Source organism: Cloeon dipterum, chromosome X (assembly GCF_949628265.1).
Source record: "Cloeon dipterum chromosome X, ieCloDipt1.1, whole genome shotgun sequence".
In the NCBI taxonomy this organism is placed as follows: Eukaryota; Metazoa; Arthropoda; class Insecta; order Ephemeroptera; family Baetidae; genus Cloeon; species Cloeon dipterum.
In genome coordinates, this window is record NC_088790.1 from 26,289,927 (window position 1) to 26,316,066 (window position 26,140).

Genomic DNA, 26,140 nt, shown 5'->3' on the forward strand with positions numbered 1-26,140 from the left:
GGTGAAACCAGTGGTTTTTAAAAATCCCTATTTTTATCATCCACCATAAAAAATTGTGATCTTCAATTAGAATTGCATAAAAACCGCAAAATAAAATGCTGTGTTTTTTCCCGGCATAATGAGGGCTTTAAAAGGAACAAAAAATGCAGAGTTTCAATACAAATTTTTATTAAAGAAACCAAGTGAAAATCCGAACAATCCTGTTAAGAAAATTTATTCAGATTTATTTTGGAAGAGTTAAGAGATTCTTTGGCAATTTTAAGCAGGGATTCCAGCAGCAATCGATTCCTCAATGCCGCAGTGGTCCTGGCCCCTGAGAATCTTGAAGAAGCCACCATCACCCCAGTCAGAGTTCCACGAGTTGGCGACCAGCCAGTAGGGAGTGTCGTTCTCGACTCCCCAGCCCAGGATCTTGATAGCGTGACCTCCAAGTGCAGAGCCGTCAACGTGCTGGTACACTCCTGTGAATTTTAAAATAATTTTATTAATATTATGCTCCTCGAAAAAATAAAATCAAGCTGCTGACCAGATTTGTAGAGCAAGAAGTCGTTGTAGACCGTGAATGCAGCCTCGACTGGACCGTTGGTCATGATCTCGCGCTGGATTTCCTCAACATTCTTTCTCTCGATGGAATAGGACGTTTTGCCAAAGTGCTTGTCCTTGTTGTACGGAACGTCGTAGTCTGGTTGGCATTTCTTCTGGCACTTGGGAGTGTGGCCTTCCCCGGTGCAAGGTAGCCGGGTGCCGTTCACGTGGTGTTCGCAAGGTTCGATTTCGTATGGCAGGCAACCCTAGAAGGAGGTGAAAAATGTATGGCTTTTACTGTTGTTCTGTTTCAGCCAGAAATTATTAAAATTTGCAGAGCTGGCAACAAAATTATCACGTAAGGTCTTAAAAAAGGACCATGCTACGGTAAAAATTCAAATTTTATCCAAAATTTGCAGCGCTTCACCACATTTTCTTGGCAGATTTTGATTCCTCTGGTCGAGATCTGTCCAACAGTGTATGAATCCTTTAAGGGAAACTCTTTGTTGTGAAATAAAATAGGATTTCAAGTAAGGAGACAGATGCTAACTTTGCAGCCACTTTTCTAAAAAAAATTACATTGCTATTTGGATTAATTTTTGGTTCAAATGAATCCTAAGGGTTGGCAACAAGGGTTTTCCAGCATCAATCCTCTTTAAATGTCTTTGTATTACCTGCTTGGAGCCGTAGTTGCCTCCACTGACGAGACCCTTGTGCACCCAGTAGCGCCAGGCACTAGATGGGAAGCCACCGTTGCAGCCGAAACCACACAAGTGGCAGCAAGACAAGAGGTCCTCTGCGGAAATGTGCGCGTTGACAGTGCCGTTGGAGTGAATGCAGATACGGTCAGAAATGGCCTCGACTGCTCCAAAAGCCTGAGAATTTTAATAAGTAAAAGTATTTTTTTAAAGAACGTTTAAGATAGTTCGAAATTAATTTTTTATTGTATTATTTTTACCCAGCAAGATCCACACGACCCTTGATCCCGAATTTCCTTCAGAGTGGGGCACTGTGGCCACGCATCTCTAGCGTCAAAGTTTTCAGGGATTTCTTCAAGGTTTGAGCTGATTCCATAGATGGTCTGCTTCGTCGGCAAGGTGTGTTCCCTCCAGTTAGGGTGCACACCCATCAGTCCAGTAATGTACTTCATGGAGACGCTCTTGTGGAAGTTTCTGCCAGCCTATAATAATTATTTTGTTCAAAAACATATAAAATCATGTGATAAATCTGGTCAATTATTCAAAAATTTCACCATTCACTTTGAGTTTATTTAAAAAAAATTAATAATCGAATTTTTTCGGAACTATCTATATTTAAATCGCTAAAAAATTGTCCAAATGAAAATTTTTGACCGAGGTTAGGCTTAAGAATCTCCTTTGATGTAATTAAAGGAATTAAAGTCTAATTACTTACTTTCCAAGTGGTATGCATGGAGTTGATGTGATCGATGTACTCATCAGACAGCGGATCAAGCTCCACATTTGCCGCTGAGGCCGCGACTAAGGTCGCCAATAACAATCCCCACAACATCATCCTAGAGGAAAATAAAACGAAACCTTTAAATCAACTGGAAGAGAAATTCATGAAGTTCTCTGGGTTGCATTTGCTTACCACCCGGTTTTCTAAACTCAATTTTTACCAATTTCTTGCTCCAGGAATGCAATGAATTTATTCCAAAATTCCTAGCGGTCAGAGAGGTCAAAATTTCCTCTACTATGTGCAGATTTTTTCTTTTAAGTTGCCGTTTGCTGCCTCAATTTCTCTAATTATTTCTTTCTGACAATTTGTCAAGTCGAGGTCACGAGCCAATAATTAAAAAATTATTGAAAACAGGTGCAAATATTAATTTCCTGCAAGAAACTGGTAAATTTTAAGAAAAGCTGCACTAGCTGCTTTAAAAAATGCGACCCTGTTTAAAATAGTGTCAAACTTTGTTACCTGCAGAAATTAAACCAAAGTCCAATGCAAGATTTTGGCTACACGGCACAGGCGGATGAGCTGCAGCTGCCGACTGACGCTTTATACAAAAACCTTGTGACTGTGATTCTTCTGATTCTTACAAAACATCATGTGACTCGGTCACGTGACCACTTATGGCCAAATCAAGAAAAGACGCGCGTTATAATAACAACATAATGTTGTAAAAAAGTCGTACAGTTCACGCAGAGATAAACGCTAGAGAAAAAAAATAATGACGCAGTTCAGAGGGAAGAACATTGACCTTGAAACGTTTGAGATAAATTGTAGGAAAATAGTTTATTAAAAAATACTTTGTATTGTAATTAAAATTTAATGTGCGTAAACCAGTACTAGATCTCAGGGGTGTCTGACACTAAGGTATTGTCTAGGGAATCAGTTTGAACTGGTTCCGCTTCAAACTGAGTGTTTTCTTCTGCTGCCGGTTCTGGCTCTTTGACCTGTTTCTTGAATAAAAACGCATCAAGCTTTTTCATGGCCATCTTTTTGGGTGCAGGTGCATCTGCCTTGTCAGCAGGCCCTCGCTTCTTTCCACCAGCCTTACTTTCAGACTAAATAAATAAAATAAATGTTATTAATAAAGAGGGACACAATTTTTAGAAACCTACTTTGAAAACTTTGATGGCCTCTTTTTTCAATTCAGCCAACTTGAGACCAGGGTGCTCTGCCTGGAGTTTCGTCTTGTTATTCTCAAACCACTTTTTGAAGTCGTTCAAGCCGCTTGCATTTTCTTTCGCACTCTCGGCTTCAGTTTGTTTGGGAATCACAGCTGAGGGTGCTGCATTTGTTTCTTGAGACGCTTCCGAAAAGTCTGACATGTGTTTTGAGCTCATATTTGACACGTCCATGCTATCGGGCGAATCTGACCGAGTGACCTGTAAATAATGATACAAATTAATTCTTTTTACAGACAGCCGCGCCAGCCGCCGGTGACAAAGGGTCAATAATTAAAAAGTGCAGGATAAATTGTCTTCTGGCCCTTTGGACCATTAAGCACTATCAAATTTACAATTAAAATATTATTAGCTACGCCAGCCTGTCAATCTCGGAGCTGAGACTTCTAAATTAAAAAGAGTGTAAAACTCACGTCCAGTTCTTCCGAATTGCTGTATTTGCTAAGCAAAGTTTCACTGAGAGGAGGCTTTGGTGCGTTCTTTTTAAAAGGATTGCCTCCACCTTGGACAGGGCTGCTGAACATCTCGAAACTTCTGTGGCTGGAAAAGGGCTTCTTCAACTTGCTCACTGGAATATATTGTTTTGGTTGTAAAAAGCACGAGCAGTGTATTTATTTTGAAATACCTCTCATTGGTTCAATTGGTTCTGTGGATTTGCTGAAGGATTCTGTGCTGTTGTGCTGGCTCACAATTTTGAATCTCGGCTCAATCTCTTGACTCTCCTCAATACTGTAAGTAAAGTATATTATAACGTGGAATGAGAGTGATTTTTTTATTTTACTGTCTTCGCACTAAAATTTGTCTGGAAATTTCAACTTTCAATTAGAGGACCTTTAAATTTTTGTAGGGTAAATCAAAATAGCCAAAATTAAGTTAATGCATTCGATAATCATCTCAGAAAAAATATTCTTATCATTTTAATCATTTATCTGATTTCCAGAGGTAAACTCGGATCCTTATGGCTATTAGAGACTCCGCATAACACGAATTTTTGTATTGATTTACAGGGACAGATTCATTGCTTACTACGTGCGAAAATTTCAACATTTTCTGATACTGAAAACGTAATTAAAATGATAATTTAGTGAAAATAGGCCGCCTTGTGTTACAAAGAGGATTAAGAGTGAGACAACTCACATATCTGTCTCTTCTTCAGAATCAGGCTGTTCAACAAAGTCTTCCAGTCTCTCTAAAAGCCGGTTTTTGTTCTTGCTGTGCGCGTACTGCCTCGCTTTTACTCTCCACTCAGGGGCAGTCATCAACTTGTAAATATCATAGGCCTTCGTGTCCATGTCTGCCACGCAAGCCATCTGAAAATCGTGGCCATTATTCAAAAGAAACAAACAGCAGGTCGATAATTACAGCAAATAGCCTGAGAAGAGTCGTGTTGAAGGACTTGACGGTGCTGATAATGGAGTAGTCATCGTCCTTGGGCATTCCAGTGCTGGGACAGATGTGCTTGGACGAGTACGCCGCCCTCTTGGTTCGCACGTACTCTTCCTCCAGCTTGCCCTTGGCCGACTCACCTTCACAAATTGGAGCCTGGATCAGAGTAATTAATTTAGGGATTCAATACAATCAGTTATTAATTAATTTACCTGGATAAGAATTTCGCCCATGATCGGCCTTGGAGCGATGGGAGGGTAGTAAGCACCTTTGCACAGGATGGCTCTGAATTTCATTTCGGTCTCATTGACGCCAATCAGGAAATAATGACTGCTGGAGCTCTTCTCCTGTTTAATACCAAAATTTAGATATTTTACTTTGAACTGCTGTCGGATAATAATTACCCCATGTCTTTCAGTATCGGTGAGAACGTAAGCCACGTTGTTGTAAGAGATGGCGTGGATTTTGCCGTCAGAGTCGAGGAAGCTTGGATTTCCTTCGTCAGTGAAGCCGATCCAGCGAAGTGTGCAGCCAGGAGGAACGGTCAGATGCTGCGGCCTCTTTGCAAACCGGATCGTGTTGTCGCGGATGCTGTACACCACGTACCCATAATTTTGAATAGTATCGGTTCCTGGGGGAATTAAAATTAAATTTATTTATTGAATGATTTTAATTCCTAAAATCCGTAAGTATGCTTTTGTATTGGGAATAACAGAAACTCAGTGGCCTAGATCCTAGGTGATTAATTTTGTTTTTAAACATGCGAAAGTAAAATAGCAAGAATAGGTCATACACACCAGAGAAAGAATAAAATAAATAAAACTTTTAACCCATAAAGAGAAAGTTTAACAGCAGTTGATTGAATTAAAGGAATTTATAAACATGCGGTTGCAATAAGTAGAACAACAGCCTCTGAAGATTAATTGAAATTGACGTGATTTTGAAACATTTAAATTTGTGAAATATTTTCATATCAAGCAGTCTCAAGTTTTTTCTATATAAATTGATATGATTTTACATTTTCAATTTGAATCAATTTTTTCGCCAACACTATCATTTAAAAACAGTTTTATTAAAATTAAGTGTGCAAATTCCATAGATAGAGGATCCAAATCGGTTTGGAAGTGGAAAAATATTAAGAATAATGGCAGATTTTGTGGGAAATTTGCCAAAACTCTGAAATTTAATTATTACTGGGCCCTTCTTTGCTAGTTGAACATTGATTGTGGGGATGAAGAGGTGAAAATGTTAAACAAAGCAAAAAGGTTGAATGTTATCCACATAAAGAAGACCTTTAGAGGCCAACAGTTGAGAACATTTTGCATTGTTGAACCTATAAAGAAAATTATGTATTGATTTTTTTGTGAACATTCAAATTTTTATATTTGAGGTGTAGGGATCTTTTCTATACTTGAATTATTTTATATTTACTAATTACTAATTATAGCCACTTTTTGCCAATTAAACCAATGGTCCAAAATTATTTAAAAAAGCCAGAATTTCCGGAACATAATAGAAAATTTCAACGCACCTAATCCAGCGTGGTAGACGACCATAAGCTGCTTGCCATGGGCACTCATGCTGACGATTTTCCCGCCAATAGACAGCACATCTCTCTGCATCCCGCCGGTGGAGAAAAGCCGGACCGCACCTTCATTGGTGCCGACGGCCACGAAGCCGAGGCCAGCAGCCACGCAGACGGCCTCCTCGCCTGGCAGCAGGTCCACCATCCACTCCCTGGAGACGTCAGCGCCCTGCAGCAGCTGCACCACCACCTTGCTGCTGTCGGTCGAATCCTGCCGAGGGCCTGACAGCACCAGCACTTCCTCTGTCAGCGTGCAAATTGTGTGTTCAAAGATGTTTGGAAGCGAGAAGTTGTGGTGCACGCTGATGTTGTGAAACTCCACGTCGATGGTCGAAGTGTCCACGTCGTCCACCACCGAAATGACTATTCCCACGTTGTTGTACACCTGAGAATGAGTAAAATATTTATAAATCAAAAGGCAAAAGGGGCAGCTGTCTATTTATTAGGTTTTAGTTGATGATTCTACATTGAAACTGAGAGAGGCGTCATTTAGAGGTCTCAGCCAGTTGAGCTGCGCTGCGCCAGCCGCCGGTGAAAAAGGGTTGAAAATTAAAGTATAGGAGAAAAAATGTCTTCTGGCACTTCGGCCAATTAAGCACTCTTAAAAATAACGTTTATTATTAATATTGTCAGCCGCGCCAGCCGCCCGTGAAAATGTCCAGCCGCTGCAGCAAAACAATTCGGCTAAGCTGGTCCCGCCAGCTGCTGTCTTAAATCTAGTGGCTGAGACCTCTAGTCATTAAGTATCTCTTGGTTTGTCGCTAAAAATATGTTTTGAATGGTTTTACCATGAATCTGCGTTGCAAGTGGACGGGACAGGCGCTAGGTTGAAATGCTTCCTGCATAGAAAAGGAGGCCTCAACTTTCGGCACTATTTGGCCTGTAAAAAGGACAGTGAAAACAACAAATTTAAATTTATAAACTAAATCCACAATCTGACCCTGTTGCATTGACCATAAAGAATTAAAAAGACACTTAAACAAATTGGAGAAAAAATTCCTAGTTTAAGGAAGAAATTTTATGCTTGCACAATCTCGATGGACGCTCTATTCCTAACCGTACTTGTTAAGCAAATTTAAAATTCCCTCTGCAAACTAAGGCGTTTTTCTCCAATTGTTTATTTACATTATTTTCATTCCCAAACCATTTTCAGCAATATTTGAAACTTAGTATCAGAATTAAATAATTTTCAATTACCTGTGGCGACGGACCCTGACACCGCACTCATTCTTGATGCAACTCTTTCCTCAATCAGCTTATCATCAAAGTCATCCATGTCAAAATCAGATGTAATTCCGTCCTCGATTCCATTTTCTGCCACAACCTGCTCATCCTGTTTCCAAAAGAACTCACTGTCAGTCCAATCACAGTATAAATTAATTAGAAAACTGTTACAATTTCAACCACAGGTTTCGGATCCTCGTCTGCCAGGGTGACAGTCAGGATGCCAAGGTCTCCCTCAAAGTTGCAGAAAGCTAAAGATCTTTCTTTCGGCTTCCATGCCAGCCCAGTGACAACCGCTCCTCTCGGGTTCTTCTCGGTTGAGATCAGTTTAAAGTTGGAAGCGACATCAAAGAGAGACCACGTTCCATCCCCTGAGGTTGCGACCAGGAGACGACCACAGGGTGAAAAACTGGCAATGCTGAATGGCTGTTCAAAGATTTCAATCAAAAATAAGATGATTTGTGAATTCAGGAAATAAAATGAAAAGAATTTAGAGTCCAATTATATATGTACAAATTCCAAAGCCAATGAAATGAAGAGAATTAAGCTCTCTTTCATATAAAAATTAAAAATATTTAAATTTAAATCGCATTTACATTTCTTCAGGAAAGATCAACTACTGTTAAAACGCAGGTGGTAAAGAAATGCAACCCTGCTTAGACTTTTATGACCACATTGTCTCTCACCTTGGTGATGGCGGGGTTGCGGAGCGTCATAATTTCGCTCCAGTTGCCCCTCTGGTACAGCTTGATCGTCTCGCCGCTTGGGACGGCCAGCACCTTGCCATCTCTGGGCTGCCAGGACATTCTAGCCAGCGTGCTCGAGGCATGGAAGTCGTTTGAGCTGGCAAAGCAGTTTGTCCAAGACTGGACTTGCTGGCAGCTGGAGATCTCCCACACCCTGACTGAACCATCACAGCTGGAGGACGCCTGTTAGGTTTAAATCAGAATTAGGATTTAATCAGGAGGTACATTCAATAATTTTTACCAGGAATTCCCCCTTGGGATCAATTACCACAGACAAGATTGGAGCAGTATGTCCATTAAACACCGAGTCCTTGTGAGATTCCGTTTCGGTCACATTAATCGCAAAATCACTAGAAATATAATTTTAATTAATATTCAGCCAGTTTTACTGAAAGGCATACCATCCTCCAGAAGCAACCAAATTGCCATTGGTGGATAATGAAAGACAGGTGATTGGCGCCGATGCCCTCCTGAGTATTCCCTCATGCGCCAATTCGCTGAGTGAGTAAATCGCAACCTTATTATCATCACCAGACACATAGATCTTGTCTTTCTGCAAAGCGACATCCATAATTATATTTAAATGCATTTTTTTTGTGACAAAATTGATTAATTACCATTGAAACGAGAGCGATGGCATTCAAATTTTTCGTTCCCAGCGCCTGCGGATCATCGTCCTCGATGTTGCACCACTTTCGTACGTCCGAATCGGTTCCACAAGTCAAAATGTATCTTAGAAACAAAAAGTTATCAGTACATACACAAACCTACCCTAATGTATTTTACGTGGTGGAGCAAAACTAAACGAAACTCACTTGCCGTCCGAGCTGTAGCAGACGTCCGTGTGGCCGTCCGAATGCGCGTAACGCGTTGGAGAAATCTCCATGGTCATTTTTAAAAACCTCAGTTGCTTTGAAGTGCAAATTTGAGACGAAATCAGGTATTACACAGTGACAGCCCGCAGGAGCTCAGGTGTTGATCTTCCTTTCCCGCGCACTCACTCACAACACACGCAGCTGGCGCGGAGAGATATAGGATTTTGTAAAGGAGATCATCCGCGAGAGAAAGTAGAGCTCAGTTCTTGGACGAATTTCAGGAATTTACAACTGATGAAAGTCGCAATCATTCTTTATTCTGAGACTATTATTAAATCAACTCCAATTTTCAAGGTCGTGTTGTGATAACCTCTATTTGACTTTAAAACTTTCTGAGTGTTTCTACACTCTGATAATATTGAAAGATTTTGGCGCGAAAGCCACGCGGTTGTGTATCTGACTGTGAACGTGAACTGCGCGATCGCATCGCTCACCGCAACTTGCAACACTTTTGCGAATTGTCTTTCAGTAGTAATTCAATTAAAAAATTGAAAAGATTTTTTTAAATTTTAATTGCACTTGAATTAGATGAGAAAAAAGAAAAATAGGTATGTATTGTTGGTATTGGTAAAATACGCTTTGATCATTTTTAGATTTTTCCAATTTTTCCAACCAGTTTTTCGTAACATAACGAATCGCAATTCCAAGACAGGAATGTACATTAAATTTTTCTATGTAAATAATGCATCTTGAGAGAATCAGAATTGCGCTTTCTGCTTCACCTGGCAATTCACTTCTATTACAAGTAAACTTTTTGTGATCTTCATATCTCCATTTGAAAATGTTGACTTTTTATTTTAAATTACGTCAAATAAAAAATATGGCATTTCCCGATTGGTATTGGTGAAAATTATCCTGCTGAAAAATGAGAAAAATCGCTAAAATCAACGGTGCAAAAATTCTGATTTGAAAAAAGTTTTAAAAATTATTTTTAAAGACCACAAATTAGCTGAATCTGTTCCTGAATGGCGCATGTGTGCTGTGTGAACACTTAAATCATCTGGTAAATCAAGTGGACCATTAAATGATCACAAAATTTTATGGATTTTGCTAAAGACCTCAAAGAATGTTCTCATTTCATGCTTCGTATCAAAGATGCACTCTATTTTTTATAAATGCAAGCAGCATGCTGCATTCGTTTTATGGTCTCTAATGGAAAGTCTGTTTATCATCGCACCCAACAGACACCTACGCCATCACTAGAGAGCATTACTTCCCACATAAAGACGAGATGAGGCCAGTGGCGTGCGAGGAGAGCATCTTCTTTTATTTCTTCTTTTTATTGGGTCGATAAAATAATAATAAAAAAACACGACACTCAACATTTCTTTATTAGGGACTTGAATGAACGCCCCAAACATATATTTGCTTTTTTATCCAGGATCGTTTGTATCACATTTAAGAGCCAAAATTAAAATAATTGAAATGATCGTTAATTTTTTTGTATGCTTAAATGAAAAATAACTCGGTTAAAAATTAATGGTGATGGTTTAAGAATTCCCTCAAAAAGATCAAAATGGCGTTTCCAAAAAATTCCTCTTGTTATATTACGACAGCTGCTGCGAAGCTTGAAGCACAGCTTGTTACACTTTTGACACTCTAAAAATTAATTCCTTGCAGAACGTGTTCACAGAACCACTCAGCCGAGATGAACGATGATGGAAGCCAGATATTAATTCTCTTCAGGCGTACTTAAACAAATTTAATAATAGCTCGCTCATGATGCCCCTGTTAATATGAGCGAGCGTGTACGCGCGTACATGCTAGGAGAGCAGGCGGGTTGCTTCTCTCATCTGGCCGTGGGCTCGAGCTCGTTCCTCGCTCCTCGCTCGCGAGGCGCCGAGTGAAGCGAGTGAGAGAGTGAGTCAGTCGAGGCTGGGCCCGCGTGCAGTGCAGATCCAAACGAGGCGCCCGCTCCGAGCCGCGACAGCATGGCCACTTCGCTCACGGCTCTCGGCATCCTGTGGGCCTTCCTCTCGCTCGTCTCGGCGCTCGCCTGCTCCACCGGCTTCTACCTTCCATACTGGATCAAGGTCAGTTGATCAAATTCGCCAGTTAAAATTATTAAATTAAACGCTTCCTCGTCGTCTGAAGGTGTGTCACCGTCGTCTCGTGATTTTATTTACGGAACACTCGACTCGTGACAATTAAATCTGTAATTTTTTCTGTGGAAGTTTTGGCTTGTTTCGTGTTTCGTTCCACCTGCCGCGTCGGAATGCATTATTATTTGGTTGTGAGGTCGAACAACTGACTCCTCGCTCGCTGTAAACAGACACACGCCAGCCGGTCGGCGTGGAGCAGAGAGGAGAGCATTTTTACTCTCCTGCCGCTGGAGCAACAGCTCCTTCATACAAAAGCTCGCTACAGAAATAGAAACATTTTCCCCGCAGGAGAGGAAAATCTTATTCTATTGAAATTGTAACTGCTGGACTTGAAAAATCGATTTGCCTCCGTGTAGTGTCAGTAAAAAAAAAATTAATTGGCTCGCTTGGAGCGTGAAATATGGGCTATTCTCGTGACTGAAAGGGAAGAAAAATCGGTTTTGTCTGGATTCAAGTCTCAGACAGTGCCTTCCAGCTAGCGAGAGCTCATCAAAGGAATGTTTTCAACAGCGCCCTTGTTTACTTTCTAGCCCTATCTGTGAATTTCGAGCTTTGCTTCGCCCCAGTCGACGAGACACGAATAAATAAACAACGGGGAACTTGCTGCATTTAGGAGTGAAATTAACAAAGGCGTTGAAAACAGTGAATCTTGCATGGGAAGTTTTGATTCAAAACGATATTCCTTTAAAATTATGCTTGTAAATTTTATTTTAGTACAGCGCCAAACGATTCCAGAGGTTTCAAATTAGTTTAGGCAGCTAAACATTCGGTCGAAAACTCGCCAAAACGTACTGTAATTCGGTGAAAGCGTAAAAATCGCGTTAATTAAGCTGTTTTTAGTCTGAACTTAAAAAATGACCAGTCAGAAAACCACGCCATGCTCTGATTGGCTCTATTTGACGTATATTACTGGTCTAAGATTGAGACAGCAGCGCCACAGCGACAGCCAACGTAAAATTAACAAGCAGCTAGACTTAATTGTCGCTTGACTATCGCTGTGGCGCTGCTGTCTGGGTTTTAAACCAATCAGAAAACCGCTCTCGTCTCTGATTAGTTGCCGGCGTTATTGGGGCATTCTTTGCTAAGTTCAGAACAATAAAAACCGTTAACGGTTTCCACAGATTTTTGGTTCATCCTGTCGAATTTTCGACCGAGTGATTCGGGTTCAGCTGACACACTTAATTCGAGTCTCAGGTATCGATTGACAATGTCAAAAATGAAATACCCCAGTCTACCAGTGCCGCTTTAATAAAAATGACACTCCTCTTCTGCCTGTCAACTCTCTCTGACTGTGAGGAACGTGATAAGAGAGGCTGCACGTCGGATTTTAAAATGAGGAAAATGTATTTCTCTTTTTATTGATCTTTAAAATGTTAGTCTTTTTATTACAAAAACCTCCGACTGGTTTTTGGTGAAAAACGCTCGTCATTCATACAACAAAGAAAACAAATATTAGAAAAATTCAACTGGCAGCCTGTCCTCTCCAGGTTCCTGTTCTTGTTGACGAAAAGAAAACAGAGGAGCATCTCTCTTTCGATCGTGGCGTATTATTTATATTTCTGCGGGGAAGAAATGAGAAATGGTCGTGCCTTTATTTGCCTTTTCCCGACTCGAGTCAACTCAAGCAGGCGCTCACAATTTGGGAGACATAATGCAAAATGATAATGCAATTAAGTGGCTCGTTGTGTAGACACAGCCAGCTGCTGTAATTTATTATTTACCGAGCTCCTTCTCCTCGCCCTCGTTCCAAGGGTGAAACTTAATTTTGCTCGCCGTCCGCGAGGAGCACTCCATTTAACACTAAATTAGAAAAAAGCCGAGCGCGTGCGTTCTCCGCAGACTCACAGCGAGGGCCTCGTATTGTGCGACATCCACTCCGAGTGTTATTATTATTATTGCGGCGTCACCAGAGTAGGTAAAGGCTGTTTACCTTGGTGGGTTGGGGGCGGAAAGTTGGTAATATATATAGAGCCTCTGCCAAAGAGAAGCGAGCCATCCAGAGAGGACTGGCCAAGCACAACACGCACGCGAGTTACCTGTTGTTTGGTCACTCGCTTGGATTAGAACCCTGCATCAGCCAAATAAAAAAAAATGACGCGGAAATCGCTAATAAAATCGAAGCGAAAAAATTGCGAGAAGAGTGGAAATGGGAATTTCTCATCAAAGAAAATTCTGCTCACTCTCAGGATATTAAAATTTTCGTTAAAAATAATAAGGAGAAAATCTTTCTTACAGGTATAGTTTCCAAAATAAATGTTTAAAAATTATGAGAGCTTATAGCTACAATTTCAAACTCAATCAATTCTTTTTTATTGGAATAAGGACGAATTTTGTTAAATTTAAATGCCCCTTTCAATTAAAAAAATATAATTCATGTCATTATTTTAGTATTTTTATTTTATTTGCAACTAAAAATGCCCCAAATGAATTTTGAGAGCTGATTTTCAGTAAACACGGGCTTTAATTTACCTTACAATTAAATTAATGCATAAGAAAATCACCCATCAATTTTAAATTAGTTGTAAAATCTAAAGCAATTCGGTCGGCTCAGGTTTTTAGCAATAAGTGAGGCCTGTAGAAAGACCTGGAGATCACGCTTGGCCAAATTAGGGCCAAAGCACACACACCGTGGACAAGCAGCATCGAGATATTGGCCCTTTTGCGGCGTTCGACGCTCCCACGGGGACCATCTCATAATCTATGCCACGCACGAAGACTTGCTAATTATTATTTCGCTTCGGAAATCGATTCCACGACACGGCAAATGCGACGCTCAGCTATCAGTGTGTGTATAGAGCGGAGTTCGCGGAAGCTGAACATCATTATTGGGACGACGAACACATTTTCATATAAGCGCGTGAGTGAGTAATCGTGATGGAAACTTGGTGCCTCTCACGGGAGGAGTATAAAGTTGTGTGCTAATAAGAGGAGTTTCCATTTCACCAGAATTTTTAACAAGATTTGGAGGAGATAACAGAAATGAGCTTCATTTTTGCGTTGTTGCTTAAAAAAATAATTGGTTTAATCAATTATTCATTGATTGATCAAAGTTTAAAACAGCGGGGGTCAGATTCGTGCGCCGGTGGATTATGGCGCGAAAAATCGGTCGCTTGAAAATGGGCGAAAAGAGCCAAGTTTTCGTAAATATTGTGTCATATTTGCATTACTTGTACTAATTGTGTCTTTTGGATCGTAAAAACAAACTCTTGACACTCGTACGGCAATCCAAAGAGAGCTTTTTGCTTCCCGTATTCAGACGCCATCTTGGATCTGCGCAGTGGGAACCAATTTTGTCGCAAATCTGACCCCCGCCAGTTTAAAATTCATTGTTGGCTGCAATTCAGAAAGCAGTCCATCGAGTTGATTGTTTAGGAAATTCAGAAAATTTATTTTTAACTCTACAAAAGTATTATTACAAAAAGAGAATTTCTTTACTATTAAAAATTTTAAAAAATAGTCCAAATTTCTCAAGTTTTCTCTTCTGTGACATTTTTTTTTATAGATTTTTCCACAAAGAACTCCAACTTTAGGAGCTTATTTTCCAGGAAACTTTAAAGGAATTCTGGATAAATTTAAGCTGTGACCCAGTTTCATGAGAATATTTAAAGTGCTAAGGTAAAATCAATTTTCCTGAATTATGAAAATCAATCCACTTAAAGGAAAAGCTTTCAAAGAGTATGACCGGGGAACAATAAACAAGAACAGCTTCTACCTCTGCAATAACCGTATGTATAACGAAACGTTGCATGCATTTTGCAATTCCATATGCTATCAAATGGACCCTATCCTCGTTATTGCCACATTGCAAACGCAAGCAGTTTTAACGCTCCCCCGTCTTTGAATATTTAACGCAGCGTGAGATAAATATTCGTGGAATTACTCGTTAAAGCACACAATTAAAGCAAGCTTAATGTGGCAATATCCGCAGCGCGGCACGACGAGTAATGAATTTTGCTAGCACGCGCGCTTTTGCCGCTTTTCCTCTCCATTGTTCCGATTTCTCATATTCCGCGCGCAGCCCTCGAGGGAGCAATCAGCAGAAAATCTGAAACGCCGTGCGCCCTCAACTCGCAATCACACAATAACGGCGATTCGGCAGAAAGAATGAAGAGGTCAAGGGATGGTGGGCGATCGAGATTATTTCCGACACACACGGACATGAAGCTGTCTTTCGATTCGGAAAACAGCACAAATCGATGCAATGCGGCGTCCAATTTTTTTGGTTTTCACTCCTCCTCGCCAATAATATAGCTCTTCCGAGAAAGCAGTCTCCGAATTGAAACGTCATAAACTGAGAGCGAGTGAGTCGGCCGATACACATTTTCCCACGAGGCCCGCGAGAGCTTTTCCTTTTTTGCCGCCGTTTATTGCCCTCGCGCAGGGTAGTTTTGTGATTGATGGCATACAAAAAGCGCGCCCCGACGATCGTAAATATTAAATTTTCGCGTCTGTAAACTTTTGCATTGAAATATTACTGCATGAATTGCCTGCGTAGCGTGACAAAAGAGCTTGGAGGAGAAAATTGAATTGCCTCTGTCCGGAAACAGCACTTCAAGTGTTGCGAAATCAGTGCTGAACTGAAAATGACAATGAAAATGTTATTTTTTCAACAGATGGATATTTATATGTTTTCTTGCAGGTTTTTTCTGTGAATAGATGCTGAAAAAACCTAATTAATGGATAAAAATGGTGTTTCACAGGAATTTATTTTTATTGTGTAATTCTCATCTCCTCGTGGCCCAATTTAAAATTTAAAAAATTCATGTGTGCACTGGATTTTCCTCTCATTAAGCCCAAATGAATGAAATTCGGAGTTTTTCCTTATCGACTGCCAATTTTTTTTAGTTTGGAAATCCTGTCAAAAGCAACTTCAGTACGCTTGTACGTTTTGTAAATTTTTAGAGGAACATAATATACCCTTTAAATTTTGAGAACCTCCATTTTTAAAAATAAAAATTATGAATTTAAAAATTTTAGGAATAATCGTCACCTCATAATCTTAGATTCTATAACCGTTAGAAACTACAAAAACTATACACTGTTTAACTTGTCTTAGAAGGGAGAAGGAGGGGCTGAATTCCAATTATTTCAAAAAGTTTAAAAAAACTAGAATCTTAGTTTTTTCCTAACGCTTTTACCAGAGCTAGGCAACAGGAATGGAAGTTTCGAAACTTCAGATGATATTTTAAAAGTGCTGTTTTTCCCAGCTCATTTCAACCTAAATTAAGTAAAGTTAGAGCAATTATATGCTTTAATTTAAAAAAAATAACAACCTTGATTTAAGTTAAAAATTTAAATAATTATTAAATCAAAAGAAATCAATAATGTTCAAACTTATTGAGATGTTGAAAATAGCTTCTTTGAGAACGTTTTCACCATTATTAGTTCTTAAAAACAGCTATTTCAAACTACGGACTCTTGTTAGTGGTTTCTATTGATTAAATTTAATAAGGAAAAGTCCAGCTCATCATGCATTTAACTTTAAACCAGTTAGAAACTTAAAGGTTAAAAAAAAATCTGGAAAACAGCATACAAAAGAAGCACTGCAGTGCAAGTTTGGCAAAATTCCCGAGTGATACAGCAGAGTTTCGTTTTCTTATAAATTATGCAAAAGCCATAAAACCTTTTATGAAATGCGCAATAAACTATAGAAAAAACTATAGCAGTTTCAAAGTAACCTTGTAAAATTTGCAAGTAATGATATTGGCATGAAGCATGCAGCTCTCTACGCATGGTGTGCGTGCAAACTGAAAAATCCGATTTGAACTTTTTGCCTAAATTATTCACGGAAGAGCCTTGCTTTTTTCTCTCTCTCTCTCTCTCTTCTTCCCGCGGATATCGCATTCAGCATGAAGACGCAAATTCGGAGACCCGGCAAACTTTTCAGCGCTATCTATCCGGACTTCTTGTAAAAGTTTTTCATTCCGGAGAGCTCATCTTATTTTTACGAGGCTGGAAACACCGGCGTGACGGAAGATGCACCGCGCGCGGGCTGGTGGCATCAGTCAAAACGCGCACACGCCGGGGCCAATTTATCAAAGGAGGAGAAAAATGCTGGTATTTTGGGCACACAGGCCGCGTCACCTTGCTCGCTTCGGGAATACAAATGAGCTGGAAATTGTGAGGGTAAGATATACACGTACAAAGGAGTTCAGCTGCAAGATGATATGCACGTCGCACTCCGCCGCATACAGAAAACTCTCTTTTTCTCTCTTTCTCCCGACTCAAGGGATGTGCAGAACAGCCACTTGAGCTTTACTTGTGTCTATGTTTTGGCAATAAATGATTGTGACATATTTATAATAATAAGAAATCCTCTGAGGCGCTCGCAGCCGGAGAAAAAAATTAAGGATTTTCTCAATTTTAAGACACATTATGGACACAAGAGATGCAAAATGACATGCGCAGTGGTAAAAAGTTTGTTTTTAAATTTTAACCAGTTTTCAATGTTTTTATAATTATTCGCTCATGACCTCGACTTGAATAATTGTCAGAGATAAATTTTTGAAGAAATTGAGGCAGAAAATGGCAATTTAAAAGAAAAAATCTGCAATGTAGAGGAAATTTTGACCACTCCAACCACAAATTTTAGATTTTCACATGGGAAAAATGGAATAAATTAATTACTTGCGCAAGAAATTGGTCAAAAAACGGGTGGTAAGCTAGAATAAATTTTTCAAATGAATGAAAATAGTCTTAAGAGACGCTTAACAACTTTTTGAACACCATTGCTCTTGTTTAAAATTGATAACTGTACATATATGTAAGTTTCCAGCATTTAGATTTTCCGCTAACTGGAGATTTTATTCAAATGATAAAAGATGAATTTCATCCTTTACAAATCAGAATAATTGTTCTCTCCTCAAAGCACTCATCTCCACTCTAAAGATCCTTCCCATCCAGTCATTTGGAAATAAAGGCACTATACTATTGTTCACAGCCCTGCTCTCGTGTCTTTCACGTCATGTATGTTTCTACAAAGTGACGGCGGGATAGCGTTTTTTGGCATGATAAAGTGTGGGCTGAAATTGCTTGCTTTGGGCTAAAAAGTTCATAATTCATGTTAAATCATCTGCCTCTGGTTCCAGAGTAGAGAGTAGCGCCGAGAAACTTCTCAAATCTTATTTTAGACCGCGTAAAATTGTTTACAGCGGATAGACTTTTACCAAATATGGTAGAAATATGCATAGGGAGGCAATTTCAAAGTTTTCAAGCTCTTTTCACGCTAAAATAGTCGCTTCAGATATTAAAGTTTGTTATTTATGGATATTGGTTTGCTTAAAATTCTGTTGTGTGAAAACTTAATTTGTTTGCATCGTGTTCCTTAAATTTGCAATACTCCAAATAAATTTTGACTTTCTAAGTTTCTTAAATCCATATGACTCGTACGAAGACTAAAAGTTAAGTCGAGGGTCAGAAAACCCTAATTCTTTGGGTCTATTTTCCAGAGAAATATTTTGGAAACTTGAATGCAAAATAATAGAATAGTAACGGGTAGAAAACGGTCGATTGGGTTTGATAAATTTGACCAAACAAGTTAGTTTTAGACGATTTTATAGCACCAAATTTTGAATCAGAAAATTTCCTAGGTACAATAATGTCCTTTTTCAGCTCTAAATTTATATTGAATCGCGAAAATTATTAAAAGAAAGATGGCTACAAAAATACAGCGAAAGCTTCTTGGAACTTCTATCATAAAAGTTTCTAAACAATGGGTGATAAAAAAACATTAATAAATTTTAAGAGACCAATTGGCAGTCTCGTTTTTTCTAGTGAAACATTATGCTAAATTTTTATGTTCACTCTCCTGTCTGCTAAATTGCAATTTGATCGCATGTACCTTGCACGAATAAAACGGTCCAATGAGCATTATTTTTCACCCTGTGTCGACCTGAAAGCCATGCTCACGCGTACGGCAACTTGTGCGCAGATGGCTGGAGGCTCGAATAAATCTGGTGGATCCCATTATTTGGGTGTGCGCTGGGCGCGCTTCATTCATTCGAGAGGCCGGCGGTGAGCAAATGTGGGCCGCGTGCCGCAATAATTACGTTGTACGCGACACACGCAGCGAATTTGAATAATGGAGTCCGCAGGCAAGACCGAAACAAGCTGCCGAGGAGAGATTTTCGCCGCACACAAATTCCTGCTTTTGTGCGTGGGAACCGAAACCTATGTGCCCATTTGTGCGTCTCGTCTATCCATATCAAAAACACACAGCACAAATACAAACGAGAGGACCACGCAAAACGCCGCTCATCTGCTCCAGACGGAAGCTGTTTTTGCTGCGAACGAGTGGGAACTCTCATCGCACCGACTTGAGTTGATTATCAGAGCAGCCTCGCCCGACAGATTATTTGAAACTGATGAGTTGGTGCTATTGGCAGGGTTTTGATTACATCCCTATGAATTGCTACGTCCTTTGTGCAATACTCTGCGCCTCTCAGCGGCTTAAAACTGATCAAATTAATCGTTAGAGCATTCAGAATGATAGAATTTCCATGGCGATTTGCAACAGCTGCAAAATTAAATCTTCCAGGCTTGCATTTGCGGTTTTTGCCACTAATTTTTACCAATTTCTTGCTCAAGGAATAATTTTTCGCCTGTGAAAATCTAAAATTTGCGGCCGGAGTGGTCAAAATTTCCTCTACTGTGCAGATTTTTTATTTTAAATTGCCATTTGATGCTTCAATTTCTACAAAAATTGTTCTAACAATTTTTTAATTCGAGGTCAATAATTAGAAAAGTATTAAAAACAGAGGTGCAAACATTGCCTGCGAGACACTATGATTAAAATTGTAAAAAACGTTACCACTTCACTGCTTTTTTTAAATGCGGGTTTTTTGCAACCCTGAAAATCTATAGATTTTTATATCCATCATCAGAAACCATATAGAAAAGTAAAAAGTATCGTTTACTGTCAATTTTGAGCTTAACTGGAAATGTTGTTGATGAATTGTTTGGCAAAAAATGTATTTTGAATGATCTTTGTTCAAAATAAAATCGCTTTTCACGGCGCAGAATCAATACTGAGCGTTTTTACGAAAAGTCAACCTCATTCGCTGTACAAATTGTTTTCTCGCCACATAATAATAACGAACTCGTCAACAAAACCCTATAATTGCGTCTTTTAGAGCGAAATTTTGAGCCAGGGATCGATTTTGTTCGTTTTCATGAACATTTCGAGAGCCAACTTTAGGTATAAAGTCGTGTAGCGAGACGCAAACTTTGCGAGATGAATTATAAACCTCGACAAACAAACATTCGCAAGACTGAGTGAGAGAGCGAAACTCGTTTAATAACTCGACATGAACACGGTGCGAGAGCGAAATATAATTATTTCGTCTCGCGAGCTAGCGCGCGAGGGAATAAATCTGCTCGTCGGAGTAACAATCAAAACTGCACGTCGCACGACGTTCATAATCATCGCGGAGCGGCAGTTTTGTTCGGTGAAATTAATTCCTCGCAGCTGCTGAAAATTGCGGTCTCGAAAGGATATGCAGATGCGAGAGAGTGCTCGCGCGAGCTCTCGACTCATGCGCCAGCCTTCCTTGTGTAATTTCAATTTTGAATTAATAACTGTTTGCGGTTGCGGCGCGAAAACAAGCAGAGAAGTGATGGGAACGGGTTAAGCCTCCATTTCAGTGTCTTGCGGCTGCACAAACAAAGTGCTGTTGAGATTTTGAGAACACTCCTATAGTTCCTAGTCCGGCCCACTCCCTCGGCACTTCTTGCTCGAGTACTGCATTATTCAATTATGACAATGAGCAGCCTGGAACTCCCGCCAAGAGCTGTCAGCATGTTTTTCAGCATTTTGCACCTTCAAAAATGCGATTCTAAAAATAAGAGAGATAAAATCAGGTCGCTGATATCATAGACAAAAAACTTATACTTGAGATCGATGGAAAAATTTGTTTTTAATTCAAATTTATTGGGAAACACCACCGGGGGCCGGATTCACGCGACGCGCAGACATGGCGTCTGGTATAGTACAGCGGGGAAGTTACAAACGTAAACTGAAATTGGCTTGGAAAATTATCATGAAAATAACTTCAGGACGATGAATATTTTTTGTAATTTTTTTACCAACAGCTGATTACGCTGGTTATTGGCGAATCGACCTTTAGATGGCACATCAGGCTAATGGAAATGTAACAAAATACGCAGGAATAAAATTATTAGGTCGTCACGCCCCTTTTTTGACGCTTCTGATTGGCCGCTGGACTGTCTCCTGATAGGCATCCATTATTTCGACGCCATATTGGCTTCTGACCGGCGGGAACCAACACAGATCGCCACCCGGCCCCCGGTGGAAAAACATTGTTACAAGTCAAAAGCCAATATTCAGGACGAACTGTCGGCTGGTGCTCGATCAGTTGCTTCATCAGCAGCTATTAAAAAAATGTGTAGAGCAATTTTTGTCTTTACAAAAATACACAGTGTGCAGAAAATAGTTACTCACCTTAACAACAACCAAACCTAAACATTTTTCTTCACTTCAATTTTGTCTCTCAGGTCTTTTAATTCGCGTGGCAGTTGGTTCCACAGTGTCGGTGACACAAAATATATCATGATGGAGCAAAATATTGTTTCAACGACAGGATTTAATTGAATCAGTCTTGTACTGTATTAGTTCGTTCGCTCAGGGCCAAAATCACCATCAAAAATTTTCACATTCAACAAACAAGATAATTTATAAATTTTATCAACAGGCACTATGTTCCGTAAAGTACAAAATCGCTAATAGTAATTTCTGGTGATTACTATACAACATCAAACGAAATCATCCCGTATTTTCCAGATAAATCATTTGCAAAAAACTAGTTTTCGCAAATCTGTGCATTTTAAAATAAGGAAATCGTCTTCAGTATTTCAGGAAATGCAAGAAATAAAAATAAAGCATTTCTACAAAATGATATTTTTAGGAAATAAAATTGCAATGGTTAATGTTGTCATTAAATCAAGTTTTTATGATCTGGTAAATTAAATTCTTTCTTTAAAGACTTAGCTAACCGATGTAATTGAATAACTTCAATTTTTGTACCAAAAAATCTCGTCCACTAATTCCGGCTCTATGCGGCAAGAAATTATCTAATGCAATTTTATCGTATTTCTTGAATTATTTACTATGAAACTATTTATTCCTGCTGACATAGCATACATTTAAAAAAAACACACCCGCGCATCTAGTGGCAAAAACTGGAAATTTGATTTTTCCTTGCAATTCAGAAGTTAAATTTCAGGAGCAGACGATTAAACAATTAGATATGGTATGCTACCAATTCTCGCAGCAGCAGCAGCAATGAGTCACGTTTAATCATTCTTGAGTCGCGGCCAATTTAAGTGACGCAAGCGAGGTCACAATGAAACAAGGCTATCGCGCGGCGCGCCGCCCAGCTGGCTCGTTTTGCACATTATCTGTGCGCTCGGTATTAAGTACACCGGCGCGGCCTGCAGTGCTGAAGAGCAATTGTCTCAATTGGCAATCAGCCGAGCCAGCAGCGCCTTTGTTTTGCTTCTCCTTCTTTTCGGTTCTTTCAGCCCGTGTTGCGAGATTTACACGGGCCGCTTGAATTTCACTGCGCCTCTCGGATCGTGTCTGTGTCTTAAACCCGAATAGTTCCATTCATTATTGAGCCGCTGCCGGCTTTCAGGGTTGTTTAGCCCGGCTGTGGGGGTCGCAAGGGTGGAACGGAACGATTTTCTTGCGGCCAGAGCGAGATTATTGCTTGGAGAGTAATATAGAATAGATGCTGAGCTGAAGGGTTGTTTGCATTTCCAGCAGGAGATGGAGGTGTGCAGCTTCCTCCATAACAAGCTAATTGGATTTCAGGGAATGCTATAGCTGTTACTCCACAAGTCCACAGTGCAAATAAATCATGGAAATGCTCATGACTCATGAACAAAGAGGATCGTTTTACTCAAGGAAGGGATTCAGAAGTTTTGACGTGTCGTGAAGAAAATCCTGAAAACATAAGTGAAACATATTTAATAAGGGTTCGTTAATTTTGCTGAAAACCCACCAGTTTTGGGTTGTTCGCACTTTCCCAGAAAGGTCACATTTCGCGCCAAAAAATATGAAATATTGGAAAATTACGATTAGTGTTTGAATTTTTGGACTTTTGCTGACACAAGTGGAACTTTAACTGATTTGTTAAAATTTCTATTTTTTGGTCATCCATAATGTGAATTTTTTATTTTCAATACATGTGTTTCGGAAAAATTGCATAAAAACCAGAAAAAAAGTTTTTTGCAATGCAGTGGGTTTCTCCGAAAAAATTCTGGTTTTTGCGAACCCTGTATTTAATACATGTAGGTTCAAATTCGTCCTCAGCAGATCGATAATTGATAAAGTAAACTCCAAGCAGAGTAGAACCATAATTTTTCCTTTCAATTTCCTTTGTTAAAATTTTATTTGTTGATGGATGTCAATGAAGACAGTTGCACTCGATGTTGAAATTAAATAAAACTTCCGTTGTTTTTAATTTCCTGCTTGGAATTAAATTTTTTCTCAGCTTTATCTATTTTCTCGTGAAATATAAACACAAGATTTTTAAAGAGGAATGATACTGGAAAAGCCTGGAAAATGCTTGTTGCCAATGCATAAACTCATCCCTTAGGATTCAGTTAAAGCCTAAATTGACCTAAGGAGCGTTGTAATTTTTTGAGAAAATTGGCTTGAAAGTTAGCGTGCTTTTCAAATGGCAATGTCTGTCTCCTTACTTGAAATCCAATTTAATTTCAAAACCAAGAGTTTCCCCAATAAGTGGCATACACCGTTGGACAGATCTCGACGAGAGGAATCGAAATATGCCAAGAAAATATGTTCGATCACTGTAAATTTTGGAGAAAATTGGCAAAATTTGAATTTTTATTTTAGGAAGGTCATTTTTTTATTATTGCAAATTGTTGAACAAATTGTTTATCGGTCAATTGTTTAAGGCATCCAACAATTTAAATAATTTTCAATTGTTGCCCAGTATCATTCCACTTTAATTTTCTATCACAATTTTAAAATTGAAAGAAATTTAAAAGAGAGAAGGGTGGGAATGTTTGTATTTATTGCCAAGTTTGTAATTTGTTTTGCAAAAAATAAAATATTGCTGATCAGAGGCTTGAGGAACTACAACGGCTGCTTTCTAGTGAGACATAATGCGCTTAGAAATGTTATCTATTTTCAATTTTTCATTTTAACCATATCACCCATTCAAAATTAAAAAAAGGAATTGAAATTTGATGTAGTAAATATTATTCTTTAACTTTTAACTTAAATGTTAATTTGGTAGATACATGTCTCATTTTTCTTAATCTTTAAAAATGTAGAAATGTCTTTGTCTAAAGCGTATGTATGAGAAGTACTAAATTATTTCAAAGTTGTACACCGTAATTTTAATGTTACATAAATAATAATATTTTAATTTAACATTTCTGGAATAAAAACAAAAATTTTGTGTCGCAAGAGACTTTTTAACGAGTTTTATTTTTTGTCTAGAGCTGAAGATAAAAGCAGTCGTTTTGCAATATAAGAAAAAGCGCTTAACAAGTTTCCAAAGCAGCTTTTCACGAAATCAAAATGTTCCGAAAAGTGTTAAGAGCCTTGTCCCGGCATTAAACTCCCCCGCATTCCGCTTTCACAAACTTTAAAGAAGGGCCAATTAGGCTGGCGTTGTGAAAGCGTAAACAAAGGAATCGCAGGCTCGAATATTATGGCTGGGAGATTGCTTCTGGGCGAAAATTGCCCACGGACAGGGTTGAAATAAGTTGTTTTCGTGGGAAAAGAGAAAATCCCTTTTCAGGCAGGCAGCGCGCGCTTCATTTGGACCGTTGAAAGACAAAAGTTTCTTTATTGTGTGCGCGGGCGGCTTAAAAGGCTCGAAAACAGGCGCAGCCCAGCTTGTTTTCCACCGGCGGCTGAAAGCACAACCCTCCAACCAGCCCACTCTCTCTTCTGGCCAATTCGCGAATAAACTTTTGCAGCACAGGCCGCGCCGCTTCGCTTTGGGGAAAAGGTGTGTTCGCACTCGGAGTGCGCATTAGTGTTTCATATTCCACTCTATGCTTACAGCAGAGCCAAACTGGAATTATTTCCTGGAATTCTCGCTTCAGCTTTGCTATTAAACTAATAAAACACATCTGGTTTTTAACTGTCATTGGGCGGAATTTTGTATAACATATTTTCTTAAAATTAGTGTAAATTAATTATTAATTTGTTTAAGTTTTACCTTGGATCTAAAATCTTCAACGGCATATTTTTCATGAAAAATGACTGGTATTCACCAGTTGCATAATCCCTTAGTGTTTGAAGTCGTCAACAGATGGCGCCACCATATACTTTAGTAATAAATTTAATTTTAAGGCACTTCCACTGTGATTTCAGACTCAATCCTGCTACTGTGCATTCTTCCCTTAATATTCTTTCTTTTGACGTGCTGAAATCCAAAATCAGTCCAGCCATTTGCCGTAGACACGTTGGAAAAGATTTAATGTTTCGAAAAATAGTTTTTCTCGATTCTACGGCGATTGGCTTAACCGATTTTGGTTTTCAGAACGTCAAAAGAAAGAAAATTAAGTGAAGAATACACAGTGGCAGGATTGAGTCTGAAATCACAGCGAAAAAGCCTTAAAATTAAATTTATTACAAAAGTATACGGTCGTGCCATCTGTTGGGGGCTTCGAACACTAAGGGCTTATACAACTGGCGTATCCAGCTATATTTATATTTATATCAGAAAATTGGCCATGGTATAATCTTTTTGCATGATAAAAGGAGTTAAGCAAGGCATAACCATGACTGCTAAAATGCAAAACCAACTAAATAGAAAAAATTAACTAACAAACAACGAAAAAATTGTGATTTGATGCCGGACTGTTCATGATTACACATGATAACTACTATTAAAATATGCGAACAATCTCTGAAAAGATGACAAGCAGCGGAACAAAAAATTTAATCAACGTTGTCATCTGCAAAACTAAAAGAAATTAAATTAACATCACACAAACAGACTTAAAAATCGGAACACAAGAACTGAGCACTCGTTTCCCTCGT

General features: G+C 39.1%; 3 protein-coding genes across 3 annotated transcripts in view; 1 reads left to right on the forward strand and 2 right to left on the reverse strand.

Moving 5' to 3' along the window:
* Positions 1-151: 151 nt before the first annotated feature.
* Positions 152-2,619, reverse strand: CtsB (Cathepsin B). The gene is made up of 6 exons (XM_065493780.1): positions 2,464-2,619; positions 1,939-2,059; positions 1,484-1,705; positions 1,200-1,400; positions 527-791; positions 152-461 (listed from the first exon to the last, which is right to left on the reverse strand). Exons 2-6 carry the CDS (start codon positions 2,056-2,058, stop codon positions 259-261), a joined length of 1,011 nt encoding a protein of 336 aa, XP_065349852.1. The 5' UTR covers position 2,059; positions 2,464-2,619; the 3' UTR covers positions 152-258.
* A 143-nt stretch (positions 2,620-2,762) lies between these two features.
* On the reverse strand, positions 2,763-9,130 carry Ctf4 (Chromosome transmission fidelity 4). The gene is made up of 17 exons (XM_065493779.1): positions 8,933-9,130; positions 8,735-8,849; positions 8,519-8,670; positions 8,359-8,467; positions 8,058-8,300; positions 7,543-7,797; positions 7,345-7,480; positions 6,936-7,027; positions 6,094-6,532; positions 4,967-5,193; positions 4,775-4,909; positions 4,539-4,718; positions 4,314-4,486; positions 3,802-3,905; positions 3,590-3,744; positions 3,111-3,377; positions 2,763-3,053 (listed from the first exon to the last, which is right to left on the reverse strand). Exons 1-17 carry the CDS (start codon positions 9,007-9,009, stop codon positions 2,835-2,837), a joined length of 3,078 nt encoding a protein of 1,025 aa, XP_065349851.1. The 5' UTR covers positions 9,010-9,130; the 3' UTR covers positions 2,763-2,834.
* A 1,726-nt stretch (positions 9,131-10,856) lies between these two features.
* LOC135945797 (LHFPL tetraspan subfamily member 1 protein-like) overlaps positions 10,857-26,140 on the forward strand; it is a 72,537-nt gene continuing 57,253 nt past the window's right edge. Inside the window, exon 1 of the mRNA XM_065493676.1 lies at positions 10,857-11,025. Within this exon, the coding sequence (XP_065349748.1) occupies positions 10,924-11,025 (102 nt within the window). The 5' untranslated portion in view covers positions 10,857-10,923. The remainder of the gene's footprint in view (positions 11,026-26,140) is intronic.